Source organism: Drosophila sulfurigaster, chromosome 2R, assembly GCF_023558435.1.
Source record: "Drosophila sulfurigaster albostrigata strain 15112-1811.04 chromosome 2R, ASM2355843v2, whole genome shotgun sequence".
NCBI classification, from domain to species: domain Eukaryota; kingdom Metazoa; phylum Arthropoda; class Insecta; order Diptera; family Drosophilidae; genus Drosophila; species Drosophila sulfurigaster.
The window spans coordinates 5,922,648-5,941,134 of NC_084882.1; the positions used below are offsets into that span (position 1 = coordinate 5,922,648).

Consider the following 18,487-nt stretch of genomic DNA (forward strand, 5'->3'; position numbering starts at 1 on the left):
ATTGATTAAATACATAATAAATTGAGATGGCTAGGAATTTCTGTCATTACTTTTGAACATTCGATGCGTTAATGATTAATGAACAATCGATGATTTATCGAACAAAATCGATGGTGTATAATTGTAATCAATTGCCAAATGAACCGATAAGCTTTAAATTCCGTTAATCGACTAAGTAAATTCAAATTGATTTTGATAAAATTAGTTAACGTTTTAAAAATTTAACAATCTAAAAAAAGAAGTTAGTCTCAAAAGTAAATTCTGTGTTTTATGCGCGTAATTTTTTACTGTTGGTCCAGCATACAAATTGCGAACAAAAAACGTATTTTTCGTTATTCATGCCACGGTAACACTTCACATCAATAACACGTGCAATTGCACGGTTTCTTTTTTGTTTGTTATTATATACAGTAAAATGGGACGTGGTAAAAAGAAAGTACATCCAAAGACGCGCACCGCAGCTTTTAAGGCCAGCGAGCCGAGCGAAGTGGTTGAGGCGCCACATTCCTTCATCATACACCGTGGTCTCTCTTGTCCGTATATAACAGATCTAACTATTGACGTGCGCCGTATAATGGAACCGTTCACAGCAACAAATTTGCGCGAAAAAAAAATGAATCGCATCAAGGACTTTGTTAGCTTGAGCAGTTTCTTTCACGTTTCTCACATGGGCATCTTTAACAAGGCTTCCACTCAACTATCCTTTAAAGTGGTTCGCTTACCGCGTGGTCCGTCGCTTACCTTTAAAGTATGTTTGATTGTTTGTTTTTAAAATACAAGCGCTAATTTCTTCATTAATTACAGGTGCATCAGTTTACTCTGGCTCGCGACGTCATCTCAAGCAGCAAAAAGCAAATGATAGACGTGGATCACTTTAAACATGCTCCGCTTGTCATCATGAATAACTTCAGTGGCGATGGAAAACATTTGAAACTGATGGCGACAACTTTTCAAAACATGTTTCCATCCATCAACCTGGCCCAGGTTAACATCGACACCATTCGTCGCTGTGTTCTCTTCTCGTACAATTCGGAAACCAAACTGGTCGAAATGCGTCACTATTCGGTGCAAGTTGTGCCGGTGGGTTTAAAAAAAAAGCTGTCAATAAGATAGTCGTTGGTACTGTTCCGAATCTAGGCAAATGTAATGAAGTCGCCGATTTTGTTACTAGGTAATTTGGCAAATGATTTTAAGCTTTTTTCAGGTATTGTAACTCAACCTCTGTTGTAATAATTACAGAGATGGTTATGCATCCGAGTCTGAAGCTGAAGATGAACAGTCGCATGTTGTGTTAGCTCAAACATTAAAAAGTAAAGGTAACTTAGAGGATCACAAGAGCTCAGTTAAACTGCACGAAATTGGACCTCGTTTGACAATGCAGCTGATTAAAATCGAAGAGGGATTACTAACCGGTGAAGTACTCTACCACGACAACGTCATTAAAAGCGAGGAAGAAAAGGAAGTACTGCGAAAACTAATCGAAAAGAAGCGCAAGTTGAAGGAGCAACGAAAAAAGCAGCAAACCGAAAACCGAGCTCGAAATCTAAAACTAAAAAAGGAACAGAAAGAGCTGGGAGGAATCAGAGGAGAAGGATTTGAAGAAGACGCCGATGATGCAGCTGCTGCTGCGAGCGATGTTGACGATGATGCTCAATATTACAAAGATGAAGTTGGCGAGGAGCCTGACGAAGGTAAGTTTTACGTGATGTCTGCGACAATTTTGTGCCTGAATAACAATTAAAATTACAATTTAATCTTTCAGAGCTCTTCAAAAATGATAACAATGGTTCGCGGAAAAGATTCAAATTGCCAGGCAGCATAAAGTACAAGAATAAGAGACCCAAAGTCGACCCAACTGACGCGAAAAAGAGCTCAAAGTCCAAGAAAAATTATAAATAAATGTTTTAAATAGCTACGATTTTTTTTATTTATATAATATGTTTATTAGTAATTAAATGAGCTATTTGAACATGCGTTGCACAACCTGTTTATAATGGGCATTGCTGGTCTTCCAACTCGACGTAATGTTTTCAAGTAGCTTGACAAATTCACGTTTCTCCTCGTAGTTTGGGACTCGTTCTATTGTCTTCTGCGCCTTTTCAAATTCCTTCAGGCAATAAAACGCTAAGGCTCGACGATATATGCTTTTCTCACTTGGATTGTCATGTGTTTCAACAAATTCCGTATGATAAATGACATGTTCATAGCGTTTTTCTTTCAGCAAGCAGGCAGCCAAATTCGTTTGAACTTGAACAAATAACTTTTCCACTTCAATGCCATCGATGCCATTTGTTTTCTTCTCCAACTTGTCGAATGGTTTATATGTAATCAATAGTTTGGCTGAACGCACAAAGTAATCAAAGGCAAACTTCGGATGCGGCTTAAACATGACAACACCATTGTCCTTGTACCGCAATGACAATTTGAAGACTTCGTCCGCGGTCATCTTTTCGATCGCCGTGTTACAGATGATGCGCTCCAATTTCAGCTCAAATTGTAAACATTCTCCGGACTTCGTTGCGATGCTGCAGGCGGCGGTTTCACCTGGCAGAAATTGCTGCAGAAGTATCTCCAAATAACAATCGATAGGCGTCACCGCGGTGCCCATTTCCAATATTTGTGGCATATGTATCTTATTGCTTCCAAGGTATTTCGATGGCCTGCCATCCAAATTTGCACACGGTTTATATATTTCAAAAAGCACAGTGCTATTTGTCAATGGTTTCTCCACATGCTGGAACTGCAAGTTCAAAACCTTTTTGCTCAGACCTCGGACCCGATCGTTCCATTCCTGACCTATATACCAATCCATTGCTGTATGAATATTATTAAAGATTATCAAGCCAAGTAAGCCAGCCTGCCAAAATTGTAGCAACTGAATGCTAGCATCCGAGCGGTGTGACCCTATGCTGGAAAAACAAAAATGCATATTCACTGTAAGACCAGAACTCGGAAGTGCAGCGAATTGTATATTTTTTTTTTATCTGATTTTAATATTTTACTGTTTTTTTTATTGTAGTAGTAGTTATAATTTATATGTATATGTTAAGTTTTTTTTACTTGTAGTAGAATTAAAAATAATTTTAACTTATTGGTATTTTAAGTCTATTCAATTTTGTAAATAAATAAAAGTGTTCTAATATGATGAATATGAGTGTACATCATGTTGTATAAAAGAACATCACATCTTATCCAGACTGTCATAAGATATTCTCAGCTCACAAACATCGCCAGAATGAGTTCTAAGCCTAGTGTTTATGTGACTCGACCAGATGTCGATGAAAGTGGACTGGATCTACTACGAGAAAGGTTTGCTCATAAAATTGTTTTGCGAATGGTTTTAACATTGTTGTGTACTTGATATTCTTAGCTGCAATGTGACCACTTGGTCGAAGGCCTCGGCAATTCCACGGGAAGACCTGTTGCGCGAAATTAAGGGCAAGGAGGCGCTATTCTGTGCGCTCACTGATCGAATTGATGCTGCTGTGTTGGATGCTGCAGGTGATCAACTTAAGTGTATTGCGACGATTTCTGTGGGTTACGAGCACATCGATGTCCACGAGTGTAAGCGACGTGGCATTCGAGTGGGTTACACACCCGATGTGCTGACGGATGCCACAGCGGAGCTGACGTTGGCGTTGCTACTGGCCACCAATCGTCGTCTGTTTGAAGCCAACAGGGAAGTGTACAATGGTGGCTGGAAATCATGGTCGCCCATGTGGATGTGTGGAAAAGGATTGAAGAATTCACGTGTCGCCTTGTATGGTTTTGGACGCATAGGGCAAGAGATTGCTGCGCGTATTGTACCTTTCAAGCCCAGTCAGATAACGTATACGACACGTTCGCCGAAGCCGGAAGAGGCTGCCAAGGTCAATGCTAAGCATGTTGGCTTCGATGAAATGCTGAGCTTGTCGGACTTCATTATTGTCTGCTGTGCTTTAACCCCCGAAACAAAGGAAGTCTTTAATTCATCCGCTTTCGAAAAAATGAAACCTCACTGCATTTTTATCAACACAGCTCGGGGTGGTGTTGTGGACCAAAAAGCATTAACCGAAGCACTTATCTCAAAACGTATCATGGCTGCTGGACTAGATGTGACAACCCCTGAGCCCCTTCCACTAAACGATCCTCTTCTTAAGTTGGATAATGTAGTAGTTCTTCCGCATATTGGTAGCGCTGACATAGAGACTCGTAAGGAAATGTCGCGAATCACGGCTAGAAATATAATCGCTGCTCTGAAAGGTTGTGAAATGGAATCGGAGGTGAATTTTTAAAACCTTTTTTAAATTATAAATACTGCATTTGAGTTCGCGATATGCAATATAATAGCGTTTTTCTATGTTTTTAAAGTCCCGTTTCGGGGTTTCCATTTGCACGAACCGAGAAATATGGGCAACGATAAAATTCTCAATATGGCCGCTTTGAAATGTCAGCTGTTTAAATGTAAACACGAGTTGGCGAACAATTCAAAAAACAGCACGCGCATTTTAAAATGAAAAATTTTATTAAATTTCAGGATTTTTATGAGGATTTTGATTTTCAGCAACAGCATGGGTGTTTTTGGGAGCGCGATGTTCCTGGAAACAACGAATCATTTTTTGAAGATAATTTTCGAATTAATAGCTAGAGGTGGGCAATATAATTAAGATTCGTACGGGCTTCGTGCGGGCCCGGGCCTTAGAAAAAAGGCCCGGCCCGTAAAAACCCGAAATAGGCCCGTAAAAGCCCGAAGTAGGCCTGAAACAATTTTGATTTGATCGAATTAGAACCGCCATTTATCGCATTTTAATTGCTTATCGATGCTACTATTGATTTGGTTATACAATATTTTACTTGTTTGCACACCACTAATTAAAAATTGGCGGCCTATTGTGAAATTATCAAATCTGTGGGCCATGGTTTAAATGAAAAACACACTAGGCTAAAAGCAAAAATGTAGAAAAAATTTTATTTTTAAATAAAAATATGAATTAATTTGTTTTTCATTAAATACATAACAATATTCAATATAAATACCTTAATAAATATATATATATGTATATATAAATTACATGTCTTTTGAATTTCCTTATATGTGTAAATAAGTTTCGTGCCGGGCCGGGCCGGGCCTTATTGAAAAAGTTTCGTGTTCGGCCGGGCCGGGCCTCTCAAAAAAGAGTTTGTTTTCGTGCGGGCCCGGGCCTTAAAATACAGGCCCGCGCCCACCTCTATTTGGCACCCTTGTGGAGCGCCTTTGTGGATTGGCCAAAAAAGGCACTACATTTCTCCTCCCATAACTCGAACAACATAGCCTTGTGGATGCCACTCCACGATATTGACGGCTTTCGAGTTTTTTGGCTCATCTAAAATATAACAAATTTGCCTTAAAAAGCAAAATAAAATTTTAATTTTTCTATTTTCATACCTTGGCGCACTTAAATGTCAGCTGTTTGTTTAGTGGTGACCTCTTTTTCGTTGTCATATCGATCAAAATATCGCGTAATTACCCAAAAAGTGCGTTCGCTATTTCTACGTAGCTCGCGAACCGACTTTTTTTCTTATGGGTTTTTACATGGGGCGAACGTAACATTCGGCCTGAACGTGAAAAACCAAAGAAAACCGAGGTTTTGGAAGCGGTGGAAATAGGCTATAATTTTCGATTTCAACCATGTCGATTACAACCGTTATATATTAAAAAAAAAAATCAAACTGGTTTTGATAAATGTTTTTTATTAAGATATATATCTACATATATCATGAAAATATAATCAGAATAGGATATTTTATTCGCATGATAAAAAGAAGAGCTATTGTATCGATAGTGGCTCGATGTTTCAAATGAGCCAGTGTTAATAAATCAATTTGTGAATGTTAAATATTCAATTGTGACTGATAAAAATTTGTTTGTAAAAGGCTAATACAATATAAATATGTTTCGCAAATTATATATAAATCAAGAATTGCAAGTAAAAAAAAATTGCAAATTGCAATTTCCACTTGAAAATGTTATTAATACTAAACTAAGTTTACATTTGCTGTTAATAGCAGCTATCGAAAAATGTTAAGTTAACAGTAAAGCGCCATATTTTTTCTTCGTTCCTTCTTTTTTCGCTGTTTCAGCGCGTGGCAAGCGTGGTTCCCTGTTCGGTGCAGTTGTAATTGCAAATTTGCAAGCTAAAATTCGGTCTATCCTTATTTAATAACACAACTCACTGCTTCAATATGAAAATCTACAAGGATATCATCACCGGCGATGAAATGTTCGCAGACACCTACAAGATGAAACTAGTTGATGAGGTTATCTATGAAGTCTACGGTAAATTGGTCAGTAGAAAAAGCGACGAGATTGTTCTCGCTGGCTCAAATCCATCAGCCGAAGAAGCTGACGAGGGCACAGACTTAAATGTCGAAACTGGAGTTGATGTGGTGTTGAACCATCGTCTGTCTGAATGCTTCGCTTTCGGTGACAAAAAGAGCTTCACTCTCTATCTGAAAGATTACATGAAGAAGGTTCTGGAAAAGTTGTCGGCAAGTGCGCCCGACCAAGTCGATGTCTTCAAGACGAACATGAACAAAGCCATGAAGGATATTCTGGGCCGCTTCAAGGATTTGCAGTTCTTCACCGGCGAGTCCATGGACTGCGACGGAATGGTTGCAATGTGTGAATATCGTGATATCAATGGCGCAAGCACTCCAGTTCTTATGTTCTTTAAGCACGGCCTTGAGGAGGAGAAGTGCTAATTTCTTTCGACTTGCGTTAATGATTGATGTACCATACATAAATTTCAATTGCGGCTTTCATGTGGAAACAACAACAACAGGAACGAAAATCAACGCCCATAACAACAAAGTGCATGTGTACATCGACCACTAACATACTCACACATGCCTATTCTAAACGATTTTTCTATTTACACACAATATTTTGCAATAGTTCGAAATTGACAACTCTCAACCATTATAATTTGGATGTATTATGAAAAAAAAATTTTAGTTAAAGCAAAAGACTGCGCCATCAGGAGCCACATACAGTAGCAAAATCTAACGAATTTGTGGTATCTGGAGAGAAACGTAATTTAATGTTTTATATCAACCACATTTATGTATACTTTTGTTTACGTTTTCAATTAAAAATGTCAAAAAGAATCGGAGGTAAAGATCATATTTGTATGTACGAAAAAAAAATAAACGAAAACCTTATACATTTACTGCATTCTCAATTGATGTTTTAATTTTAAAGGTCCTATGCATTTTTCCAGCACATATCATGTTAACAGTTACAGAACAAAGTTGAATGAGTCAGCTATTGGTTGGGGCAAGCAAAAAGTTATTGACCTTTGACAGTGAATTGAAACAGACCTGCGCAATGCAGCAGTACATGATTGCTGAAAGAATGTGTCCTACATTTCTTGCGTTTTGCGGCATTGAACATAACCTGCCTACCCAAGAGTGGATTTATTCTTACTGTTGTTAATACACTTACAAATATACATTTGTACGATGTCCAATTTTCACAAGGTTACTTACAAGTTTATTCATCATCTAGCTACTTCACGTTCGTTTTACTTCGTATATCAGCGTATAGTTCTTAAGTAGTTGTACCAATTTTTTGTTTAGAACGGTACTTTTAAAAAAATGTGTTAATTAGAATACATTACAAAGAACACAATATCCACTGCATGCGTCTAGTATCTATGTATTATGTAAAGCAATATGAATAATATAATCTCTATTTGTAATTATGGAAATTTAGAAAGAAAATTCAATCGAGTGCTGCCATCAAAAAATTAACTACATATTTATTGTAATTGGGCTGAATTATTTTAATGGATATCGACCAGGCGATTTTCAATAAAGTTAACAAAAGAAGTAGGGTTTTAAAAAAATCGAAATAAAACTCGTAGTTACTAAACAATTAAATTTAATGCACATAATAATTTACAAACTTCCAGAAGAAATTTAATGTCACGTTAAAAGCAAAAACAAGTTTTAAATTTAATTATTTAGTTTCTACATTTCAGATCTACATATCTGTAATACGGCAAAAGGTTCAATTTTCAAAAAATTTGTAATGATTCGGCCAATTTAACAGCGTACTATAGTCAACTTCAACTTCCAGCATTCGACTTTCTGATTCTCTTATGTAAAGAAAATACAGCAGAAGTCGCTATTTATTTGCATTTGAGAAATATTAGGTTAATAATTAAAAAATGTTTGGTAACGTATTTGGTGAACCGCAAATAATTTTGAAATGAAACAACGATTTAACGGTATTAAGTATTTTCCGTGCCAAAATCGCAAAAAAAAATTGTGAAGTTACAGTCAAGCACGTAATTTGTTCAAAATATTGTTTAAAAAATATAAGTCGGATGTACATATGTATATGCAAATGGGCCTGAGCAATAGTTAATAAGGAAAACATGCGCGACGTTCATTAATTGGTCCATTTTTTTTTTATAAAATATTTTAACAATTTCTTTTTATTTCGTTCATAATTTTGATGCGGCACAATTGTTTATAATTGCATTTTGTTTTTAGACTCCCATTTAAGCTAAATAGAATGAGTCTTTAAATTATTTTTTTCAGTCAAATGATTTAAGTGTTAGTTTGTTCTGTCTATGTTTAAAAAAAGGACTTCCCAGATAATTGTGTGTACTATTTTCAATGTAAAATTTTACACTTATATATTACAATTACACTAAGTTTGTATATGGAAACAGCAACAGCTGCAATGTTGCACTAAGTTCATTGTGATAGGCTTTGATATATGTTATATGTATGTTTGGAATGAATTGTATTAACAATTTACAAAAAATAAATTAACAAAACTTTCGACAAGCTTATCGGTACGATTAGATTATACTTTACAGTCCGCTCTTTTGATTCAATTTTATCGCGCATCGCATTCAGCTTAATTAACTAAAATTTAGGTAAAAAACACTCATCGTTACATACTACATACACAACACGCTGCTCAATATACATAGTGATCAAACATATATATATATATATATATATATATTAGGTGTTATTAGGCATAATGTTTAGATCTTCGTTAATCACACATAATCGAGCTGTACATAGATTTGCTTGACACCAACAGACTCAAAGATCATTCGCGTATGCGTCACCACATATGTGGGATCAACATTCTTCGACACCTCAAGCTTGATGGCACCCACAAAGACATCTGAACAGAGGGTCCAAAAGTGCGGCTCCTGCACGGAATAAACACCAGCCAAGCCAGTCACTTTCTGGTAGCACTGCAACAGCGATCGGTCCAATGCGCTGGGCTGACGCTGCATAAGGATTAGTATGGATTCCTTAATTAAACTTAGCACACTTAGAGCTATTAAAATTGCGATGAAAATTGAACAAATCGGATCCGCGATCATCCATCCAAACATTTGCATTAGCACTGCCGATATAATGACGCCCACGGAGCCAAGGGTATCGGCCAGAATGTGAAGGAAGACACCACGCATTATCTGCGAATTGCTGCCGCTTCCACTTAAATCATGGGAGTGTCCATGGCTGCTGCTGCTCCCGCTGTGATCGTGTGAATGACCATGTCCTGAAATAGGCACGTGAATTGCAATTTTAGTATTTTAAGCATTAATTATTGAAGTGTCTTTTACCATTATCCAATGAAATCGCTTGATGGTTGTGATTGTTGAGATCATTGTGGTTATGAGAGTGTCCATGACTGGAACCGCCGCCGCCATGAGAATGCCCATGTCCATGACCACCACCTCCGCCATGGGAGTGACCATGACCCCCGTGATTAAAGGCGTATATGCCAACGAGATTGACGAGTAGACCAAGCACGGATACGACAAATAACCGTTCGTGCTTCACTTCTGGCGGTTCGATTAGTCTCTCTACGCCCTCAGACAGTATGAAGAAGGCAATGAAGAGCAAAAACAAGCTATTCACAAAGCCCGCCAATACCTCAGCTCGCACATAGCCATAAGAGAACTTATCATTGGCCTTCCACTTTGTTATCACTGACGCAGCCAGACCAGCTAAAAGACCCGTGCAGTCGAAGAACATGTGAAACGAATCGGAGATGAGGCCTGAAAAAAATATGAAAGTATGAATAGGCAATTGTACAGTTTGCTGGATTAGATTATAAACAGACCTAAGCTGTTTGTCAAAATGCCATAAAACAGCTCAACGAAAGCAAAACTCAAATTGAGCAATAGGAAAAGAAACAAATTGCGGGAATTGCGATCGGAGAATATGAGACGCTTCCAGCTGTTTAACTTCTCCTTGATACGGTAGCCAAAATTGCTTCGATCCTTGTGCGTTAGCGGAATCATCTTGCCAAAGAGATAAGCTACCTTTAATTCAAAATCATCAAATAAATAAAAAGACACGCATTAACGTGTTATCAAACACACACGCACGCTTAATTTTATTTTTTGTTTTATTGTTTTGTTTGCATACGTGGTATTATCGTTAGGCAAAGCTCTCTCGCTTCCCGCTCCAGCTGGCTGACGACTCTTGTGATGCGAATGCTTAAGGCTAAAGAATTTCTTGGGAGCGTCGTCGGCGGCAGCAAGTGTCTTGCTAAATTAGCGCATGAAACGCTTCCTGGAGACGTAAGTTAAACGCACAGGTTGGCACTTATTTACACAGGTGGATTTAGCACAATTGTTGTCGATGGTTTTTGTTCAACACTTCAAATTTAATTCATTTTATAGATGAGTGGAAAAAGACGAAACCCGCACCAATCTGCCGTGTTGTCATTAAGCTAGACGTCAACGTACCCCAGTAAACATTTGACTACCCACTAAGCTAACAGGGTTGCATTAATCTAATAAAGTAAATGGGTGCGTTCAGCAACACGACGTATGACGTATTACAACTATCGGAACGTAACGTTTGATCATAAAGCGTAGTTAGGGAATCATCAATAATTTATTTATAGTTTTATTTAGTAGTTACGAAGTAAGAATATTTACTGTACACAAAAAAAAAATCTAATTTATTTGTCGCTTGTTTTTATTTCTTTAGCTAATGCATATTTTATTTAATTATTGACCATTATTATTAAGGTTCTTCAACGAACCACATTCACTAAAACTAATTCAGCAAATTCAGTCTGTTAACACTGACTTTTTGTTCTTCTGAACGTGACCATTTGCCATTCACCGAAAACTATCGACCGTTCAAGACGTGTCGTGCCGAGATTTCAATAAATTAATCGATTGCTCATCGGTTAGAGCCGAAACATTTTTTTTTTTTTAATTCAAACTATTCACTAGTCTGTGTTTTAAATGCAAAAATTTGTGTAGTGGAGCTGAGAAATTATTCTTTCATTTCAGAATTTTAATAGGCTCTGACTTACACATTCTTCTACCTAATGGGTCGAACATGTAATAGACAACTCGTTTATTAATATGAAATATAACCGATGTGCTTATCATTTAATGGAACCGTGAATCTAAATGTAGTGCGGTAGTTCTCCAGTTTCCAGAAGATCGAGAAAATATACAAGCTTCGCATATGCAATTGTATTAACGTAGTTCCGACCTAAAATTGTGTGTCTTGCTATTCAACGCTGACACCAAGACCTTTACATTGGCCGTTTGATCCAAGAAAGTTGGTTCAGCAGACAACAGAATAATGGAGTTATACGCATGTATTCCTTACATCAAAAAGCAAGTTTATTAAAAACTCTACTACACATAGCAGTATAGTCGTAGTACTTTTTTCATACAATTCATGTTAAATTGTAAAATCCGAGTGAGACTACTGAACATATGTTGTAAAGTTTACGCCTCATCACCCTTGGTAGCACGTGTGTAGATAACCTGGGAATGATGTTGCACGACCTGCTTAATCAGACCTGTAAACATTAAAGGGACAGCACATTAGCAACATTGACTATGAGAATATCAATCTATCAAATCCAAAATTCTTACCCTTTTCGCGCAGCTCAATCAGAGCACGCTTGGCCAGAGAACCGCGAATCTTCAAACGCTCAGAAACAACGGAGGGCGTGATAAGCTTGTAGGCGGGCACCTCCTTGTACAGCTTCTCATAAGTAGCCTTATCGAACAAAACTTGGTTGTTCAGCTTATCCCTGACTTTGCCTTTGGACCACTTCTTCTTCTTGGCCTTACCGCCGCCTGAGCCCTCCTTCTTCTTCTGTGTTTTTTGCGGCTGCTTAGCCGACGACTTTGCGTCCTTCTTAGGCGGCTATAGAAAATAACAAAAAAATGAGACACTTTTAAAACAGGTCACAAAATACTATTATAATTGCCGCACTTATACGCTTTATTGTATGTGAGGGACATTCGCTTTCGAGGTTATGGTCTCTACATGTTTGTTTGTAACATGAATGGATGGTTTCACTTAATGATATGGCATTATCCATCACAAATCTTAAAGCACAATACAGTCCAAACATTTTGTGTTGATCATTTGTCAATTTTGAAGCTATTTTCACGTCCAATACAATATATTTTTATAAAAACTACAGCAGCCGAACTCACCATCGTGAAGATTCAATGCAGAAAGATGGAGGACGGAAATTGATAGAGTTACCATGCGTTATGAAAATTAATCGATAGGTGGCAGCCCTAGGGCATGAATAGCAATGTGACCATTTTTTAGAATTTGGTGCGGTCATTGGTTGGCAAGTCTGGAAAATAATGCAGTCTTATTATTATCATGTATACAAAGTCAGATCAATTTTTTTTTCTTTTTTTCTTAAATTAAAAAAACCTATTGATTATAACGCTGAAAAACACTAGTTTCTGCTCTGCGGCTTTGGTATATATCGCAAGTGTTTGATGTGTCAGGCTGAAAAAATTTCAGAAATTTCGAAGCCCTGAATTATCGATGTTTATTAACATTTAAATTTTATCGAAAGTGTGATCGATGTTTCTTCATCATCAGCGTGTGTTTAGAATTTCACATTGTGAGACAAATTTATCAAACGAGATTGTTACAATTATAATTCTGAACTCACTTGAATACCAATGGATCACCGTTTCAGCTTAAGTATTAATTCCGCACGACTATCAAATCCAATTGCTGATTCCACATGGATAGATGGACAGTCAACGTAAGTAACAAAATCATAGCAGCATCTAACCGCCTGTGAATTAACATTGCCAACTTGTTGTCTAGCTTGAGTCGGCCAACAATATGCCAGCTAAGTCCGAAACATCGCAGCAATTCGAGCGTTTGTCTCAATGGAAGTTATGCAAATGAGGCTCCACAAAATAATACCCTGCATCAAACATCAACGAATATCTCCAGAGGGACGCGTCAAAGGTTAAATCTTAGCCAAGTTGATCCAAAGTAAGTAACAGAATGTAAATAATTATTTAATAAATAATTAATAATGATTTCCACGCACTAGAACCTATGCAGACGTGCACAGCAGCGGTTTGGCCTCCCGCATTGTGAAATACCATATGGAGAGTCGAGGCGGTCTGCAACGAAGCATGTCCTTTAACCATATACATCAGCCAATTATACAGCCTCGACGCAGCAGCATCGCTACATCGCCTCTCAGCCATAAGCCCAGTCTGCCGTCGTTATCAATGACACAAATAGCGCCACCAGAGCGCAGTTTTTATTGCGGCAACACTCTGCCCAGTTTATTGCGTTCAAATTCGTTGTTGGGAATCGAGAAATGCAGTGATCAGCTTTCACGCGAAAATCGTCCCATTCTGCATCCGCAGCCGTTGGAACACGAAAACGAACCCACACGCAGCGTCCTGGAGGAGTTAAAGGAGATATCGCGTAAGCGTATTAATAGTGACGTAAGTCAACCAATTTCGAGTGCAAGTTCCAGCGGTTTAATTAGCCACAAATGTTTACAGGATATTCAACAAAATGAGTACAACACGAAAAAAGAGTTGTAATCGCGTGGTAGACTTTGTCGATCATCATAATATGCATTCACATCCTTATACACATTCACAACCGTTGTCGGCGCTGCAAACGCCAACTGGAGTTAAACGACATCGTGAATTGAGTGTCGCGGTGCCTTTGCGTATGCATCTTTCACCAATAGTTCTCCCACTGCAGCACCACCATCTACAGCAACATCTGCAAAACCACCAACTACAGCAGCAGCAACAGCAAAATCAACTTCATATGAAATATGGAGGTAGCAACAACAACCACTCGCCGCAGCAATCGCCGGAACAGATAGCAAAGCGTCGCAATTGCAGTTACAGCAACGATATTAGCAGCTCGCTGAGCTCCAGTAAGCTGCATAGCAATAAGAGAAAACTCTACGATATGCGTGAGAAAGTGCGCTTGGACACTGGCAACACAAGTTTCGCGACAAGCGGTGGCAGCAGATCGCCTGACAATTCGCCCACACAACATGCAGCCAAAATACAGCGTCGGCAGCCAACGACAGCCGATTTACGGCTGGAGCATTTAACAAAGTCACAGAGTACACCTATTACAACTTTGCCAGCAACGCCAGCACAGCGTGCGGTCTCGGCGCCGACTTTGCTACAAGCAATAATCCAGGAAAAAACGGAGACGGTAGCGACAGCATCACCGAGGCCAAAACTGACATTGTTCAACACGCAGCAGCTACAATGGAAGCAACCGGAGCGCACAGTTGGTGCAGAGAGTCCTGATACCGATGTGGATGCTGGTGAATATGCGGGCATACATTTCGTTAAGCCTAAGCAACAGAATTCATTCAATGGTATCAAGAATTCCCATGTGGAGCGAACACAAAAAACCAAATTGGCACTTATGTTAAGCAGCTTAAAAGGGGAAATTTATCAAAACGATGCGGAGTCAGAGGCGCGACTAAGTGATGAACCAGATGCAAAGCAACTACAGCCGATAGTGACGACGACAACAGCGGCAACACTTGTTGTGACAACAGTACCGGCAACAACGCCAACGATAACAGGGACATCATCGGAAAAAACAACTTCAACAACATTAACTACAGCAGCATCAGTTGCAACAATTACGAAGCCCGCAGATGCAAAAATAGCAATTTCTGCATCCACAGTAACAGCAATACCAACAACTACAGCAGCAGAAACAGTAATACCAACAACAAAGTCAGTTATATTAAGCATGACGACCATAACGCCTGCATCGAGCACAGCGCAAACATCAAACAATAGCTTAAATTTGATTTCATTCAACAACTCGGCGACCACCACAAAACCCTTACCACCAGCTAACAGCGAAGTGTCATCAAATCTGAAAGCAAATAGCAGTTCTGTTCTAAGTGGACTTAAGCTGACAACAAATACGACCAATGCCGCAACTGCACCCATCACATTTGCTAGTCCAAAGACAGCAGATACAACGAATCAAAACGAAGCTGCCTCGATAAAAAAGCCGATAGCTCCAACTGTGCCTGTATTAACGAGCACCACAACAAGCACAGGAGTATTCTCGTTTGGTAATACGACAGTCACAGCTGCAACAACGACTAATGCTTCTGCAGTGAGTGTGACAACGTCACCAATCACATCACCAACGTTTACATTTTGTAACGCTACAACACCAGCAGCTCCTGCGGCAACATCAGTACCAACAACTGCAACTGATGCGTCAGCTAAAACTTTAATGTTTACTTTTGGCAGTGCTGCACCAACAAAGTCAACAATGGTAGCAGACTCGACAACCGCCAATAAAACAACAACATTCTCATTTGGCAATGTTAGCAACAACAAAGCTGTGCCAGCGTTTAAAATGGATAATTGGGCTCCAAAGCCTTTGGAAACGGTGTCTGACAGTAGCCAGAATTTAGGCAATACTTTTAAGGCCCCGACATCAACAGCTGCTCCAACAAACGTACAGAACACTACGGAAGCAAGCAAAGCTTTTAGTTTTGGCACCAATACGAGCACGACCACAGCCAGTGTTGCTGGGGCAATTGTACCAACGGGTACACCAATTTTTGGCCAGGCAGTGGCAACGCCTTCATTTAGTTTTAACAGTGCTACAACAGCAACAACAACAGCTCCACTGGCTGCGTCAACTTCTTCTAATAACAGTCCGGGTATATTCACATTTGCAGCAAGTGGACCTGGAGGCACTCCAGCAGTTGTGAAGCCTGTGGCAAAGGCCACACCATTTTCATTGCCCACTAGCAATAAAACCAATGTATTCAGCTTTGGCGGAGGGACTGGAGGAATCACGACGAAGACTCCAGCAACAGCTACAGCATCGAGCAGCTTAAATTTTAGTGCTACGCCAACTGCTCCACCAGCAGCGAATAAAAACAGCTTTAGTTTCAATGCCACGCCCAAGCAGACCCCCATATTTGGCAGCGGCACAACGGAGAATGCAACTGCAGCTAAACCATTTACATTTGGCGGTACCGCTGCCGCAACGGAGCAACAGCCGCAGTCAACAGTAGCAGCGGCGCCTGGAGGCGGAGGCGGAGGTTTCTCTTTTGCCGCTGTAGCTCAGAAAAATGAATCCGTCAATTTGTTTGGCACACTGGCAGCCACAAGCGTTGTGAACCCGAGTTTTAATTTTGGCGGCAATCCCGCTCCCTCAATGACATCAACAGGAACAACCGCACCAGCACCTGCTGCATTTGGGGGCTTTGCAACACCAGCGGCGCCTGTTAGCAAACCGTTTACATTTGGGGCAGGTCCGCCAGCAAGTGATGTCGCCTCACCCATGGGAGGTAATCTATTTGCAAGTGCTGTAGCTGCTACACAGCCACAACAAAACAAGCCAGGTGGTTTCTTCTCGACAACAAACAATAGTAATGGCGTTGCGCCAGCACCGGCAAATGCTAATGCTCCATTTGCATTTGGAGGTGCCACATCTCTGCCTCAGATGAACAGCACCCCCAAACCGTTTGCATTCGGTGCCACTTCAGCCACGACACCAACTCCAAATATTTTTGCCAGCCCCACCCCAGCTCCCACACACGGTGGACCAGCATTTAATTTCGGTAGCACATCGTCACCAGTTCCAGGAAACGCACCTAGGCCCGATATACATGGAGGCCCCACGGCACAGCAAGTGAACAGCGGTAATGTATTCGCATTGCCTAACACACCGGAAAGTCGACCAATAAGACGCGCCACAAGGCGTCTCCAGAAGTAGGAACTTCATCTGGAGAATCTTTAGCATTTTAGAATTAAGATAAAAGACCAATTGAATTGAATATGAATATGAATGTAACACTCAATTATACATATGTTTACAGCTATAGATTATTATATTTACATTCTAAATAAATTGTCAGCAATTTGTAATCAGATTTAATAAATTGAGAAGATAATAAGCTCAAGTATTTTTCGTGCATATTTATTTTTCCGTAATGTACATATGCTGTATTTAATTGTTTCTTATCACGCGTTTTTTGGGTTCTGCATAACCGGTACAATCGTTGTTAAATTCGCAAAATGAGCCAGCTACATGAATTTCAAAAGTTTTTATATCGTTTGCATGGAACAATCCTGCAAATGTGAAATTATATTCGGGCAAGTAATATGGCAAATAGTTTCCATCGAATTTCATGTCATACAATACATAAGTGGTGTTCTGGAAAAGATTAGGAATGAGAATGTGTTTTCTTGTTCTCAACCCGAAACTTACTCGTAAGAATGGACATTTTTTGGGAAGATTTTTCTTTGTTTGCAGAATTCCCTTGTACAGAAATGTTACCAAGTTTTGTCTTTTATTGCTACCCAACATTTGGCAAATATCCAGACGTATACCGTTTAATCTCATCACCTTGTTTCGCCCGTGAATAAATAAATTTAGTTCAGAAATTCCTACCAAACTGTTTACATCGGTTTTGTTTGACGTTATTTCAAGATTAATTGTGCTTTTGTTCTCCAAGTAACAGTTAATTTTCGTCAAAATGTTACTGTTAACTGCACATCCAATATTCGTAAAAATGATTTTCTATGCAAAAAAAAGTGAAGAAAGGTTGTATTTTAATCTAATCCAAGTACCCACCTTTTCGGCATGACTAATTATTGCCGTGCAAAGCAATATATTCCAGATCAATCGCGTTTGTTTCATTTCTTTATGTCAACACTAGTAACCATTATAGAAAAAAATCCACTTCTATTTATACCTATTCGCATATCAACATCGTTATAGAATTAAAGTTTTTTAGGAAAATTTATTGATGGTTACTCAGATAAATAAATTATTCGAACAATTTAACATAAAATGAATCAATTTAGACTGAAAATAAAATTTCCAACCGTTTTATATATTTCCAATGGATGATCATAAAATTGAAAACAATCGTAATCTTCTTACAAAATATTCAAGATTTAGAATTTAAACCTATTCAATGGTTTATTCTGCTGAAAAACAATAAATGTTGTTGGTATTTATATACAAAAAGGCTCTGCTGGAATATATGTATATGTCGTGATTAAATGTGAGTAACACATAAAAATAGTTTTATTCAGATTAATCGTACTCTTTATTGAAGAACATCCCCAAATATCCCAACGAATCTAAGGTCGATGTATGATTTTCTTCTTTTATTTAAAATTTTCATATCATTTTC

At 38.9% G+C, this 18,487-nt stretch overlaps 8 protein-coding genes across 9 annotated transcripts; 4 read left to right on the forward strand and 4 right to left on the reverse strand.

Moving 5' to 3' along the window:
• The first annotated feature begins 229 nt into the window (after positions 1-229).
• On the forward strand, positions 230-1,913 carry LOC133836384 (protein Peter pan). Its single transcript, XM_062266852.1, is given in 5 exon segments — positions 230-748; positions 805-1,089; positions 1,092-1,171; positions 1,240-1,691; positions 1,763-1,913. Coding segments are annotated over 5 exon segments (1,287 nt in total). The 5' UTR covers positions 230-415; the 3' UTR covers positions 1,900-1,913.
• On the reverse strand, positions 1,897-2,908 carry LOC133836388 (uncharacterized). Its single transcript, XM_062266858.1, has one exon. It carries the CDS (start codon positions 2,810-2,812, stop codon positions 1,961-1,963), a length of 852 nt encoding a protein of 283 aa, XP_062122842.1. The 5' UTR covers positions 2,813-2,908; the 3' UTR covers positions 1,897-1,960.
• Positions 2,909-3,106: 198 nt separating this feature from the next.
• Positions 3,107-4,296, forward strand: LOC133836386 (glyoxylate reductase/hydroxypyruvate reductase). Its single transcript, XM_062266855.1, has 2 exons — positions 3,107-3,309; positions 3,371-4,296. The coding sequence occupies exons 1-2, from the start codon at positions 3,164-3,166 to the stop codon at positions 4,272-4,274; spliced, it is 1,050 nt and encodes a 349-aa protein (XP_062122839.1). The 5' UTR covers positions 3,107-3,163; the 3' UTR covers positions 4,275-4,296.
• Positions 4,297-6,074: 1,778 nt separating this feature from the next.
• On the forward strand, positions 6,075-7,192 carry LOC133836394 (translationally-controlled tumor protein homolog). Its single transcript, XM_062266865.1, has one exon. It carries the CDS (start codon positions 6,202-6,204, stop codon positions 6,718-6,720), a length of 519 nt encoding a protein of 172 aa, XP_062122849.1. The 5' UTR covers positions 6,075-6,201; the 3' UTR covers positions 6,721-7,192.
• LOC133836385 (zinc transporter 7) lies at positions 6,914-10,760 on the reverse strand. Of its 2 annotated transcripts, none has more exons than XM_062266853.1 (4): positions 10,429-10,759; positions 10,121-10,322; positions 9,618-10,055; positions 6,914-9,553 (listed from the first exon to the last, which is right to left on the reverse strand). In XM_062266853.1, exons 2-4 carry the CDS (start codon positions 10,299-10,301, stop codon positions 9,039-9,041), a joined length of 1,134 nt encoding a protein of 377 aa, XP_062122837.1. In that variant the 5' UTR covers positions 10,302-10,322; positions 10,429-10,759; the 3' UTR covers positions 6,914-9,038. The 2 variants fall into 2 exon arrangements, with proteins under 2 accessions (XP_062122837.1, XP_062122838.1); XM_062266854.1 differs by having other exon boundaries at positions 8,370-9,553; positions 10,389-10,760.
• An 869-nt stretch (positions 10,761-11,629) lies between these two features.
• LOC133836395 (small ribosomal subunit protein eS25) lies at positions 11,630-12,630 on the reverse strand. Its single transcript, XM_062266867.1, has 3 exons — positions 12,483-12,630; positions 11,910-12,186; positions 11,630-11,833 (listed from the first exon to the last, which is right to left on the reverse strand). Exons 1-3 carry the CDS (start codon positions 12,483-12,485, stop codon positions 11,760-11,762), a joined length of 354 nt encoding a protein of 117 aa, XP_062122851.1. The 5' UTR covers positions 12,486-12,630; the 3' UTR covers positions 11,630-11,759.
• Positions 12,631-12,858: 228 nt separating this feature from the next.
• On the forward strand, positions 12,859-17,246 carry LOC133836373 (mucin-2). The gene is given in 5 exon segments (XM_062266832.1): positions 12,859-13,057; positions 13,123-13,296; positions 13,358-13,763; positions 13,824-13,850; positions 13,852-17,246. Coding segments are annotated over 5 exon segments (3,900 nt in total). The 5' UTR covers positions 12,859-12,971; the 3' UTR covers positions 17,059-17,246.
• Positions 17,220-18,164, reverse strand: LOC133836393 (uncharacterized). The gene is made up of 3 exons (XM_062266864.1): positions 17,920-18,164; positions 17,554-17,865; positions 17,220-17,499 (listed from the first exon to the last, which is right to left on the reverse strand). Exons 1-3 carry the CDS (start codon positions 17,983-17,985, stop codon positions 17,293-17,295), a joined length of 585 nt encoding a protein of 194 aa, XP_062122848.1. The 5' UTR covers positions 17,986-18,164; the 3' UTR covers positions 17,220-17,292.
• Between the last annotated feature and the right edge of the window lie 323 nt (positions 18,165-18,487).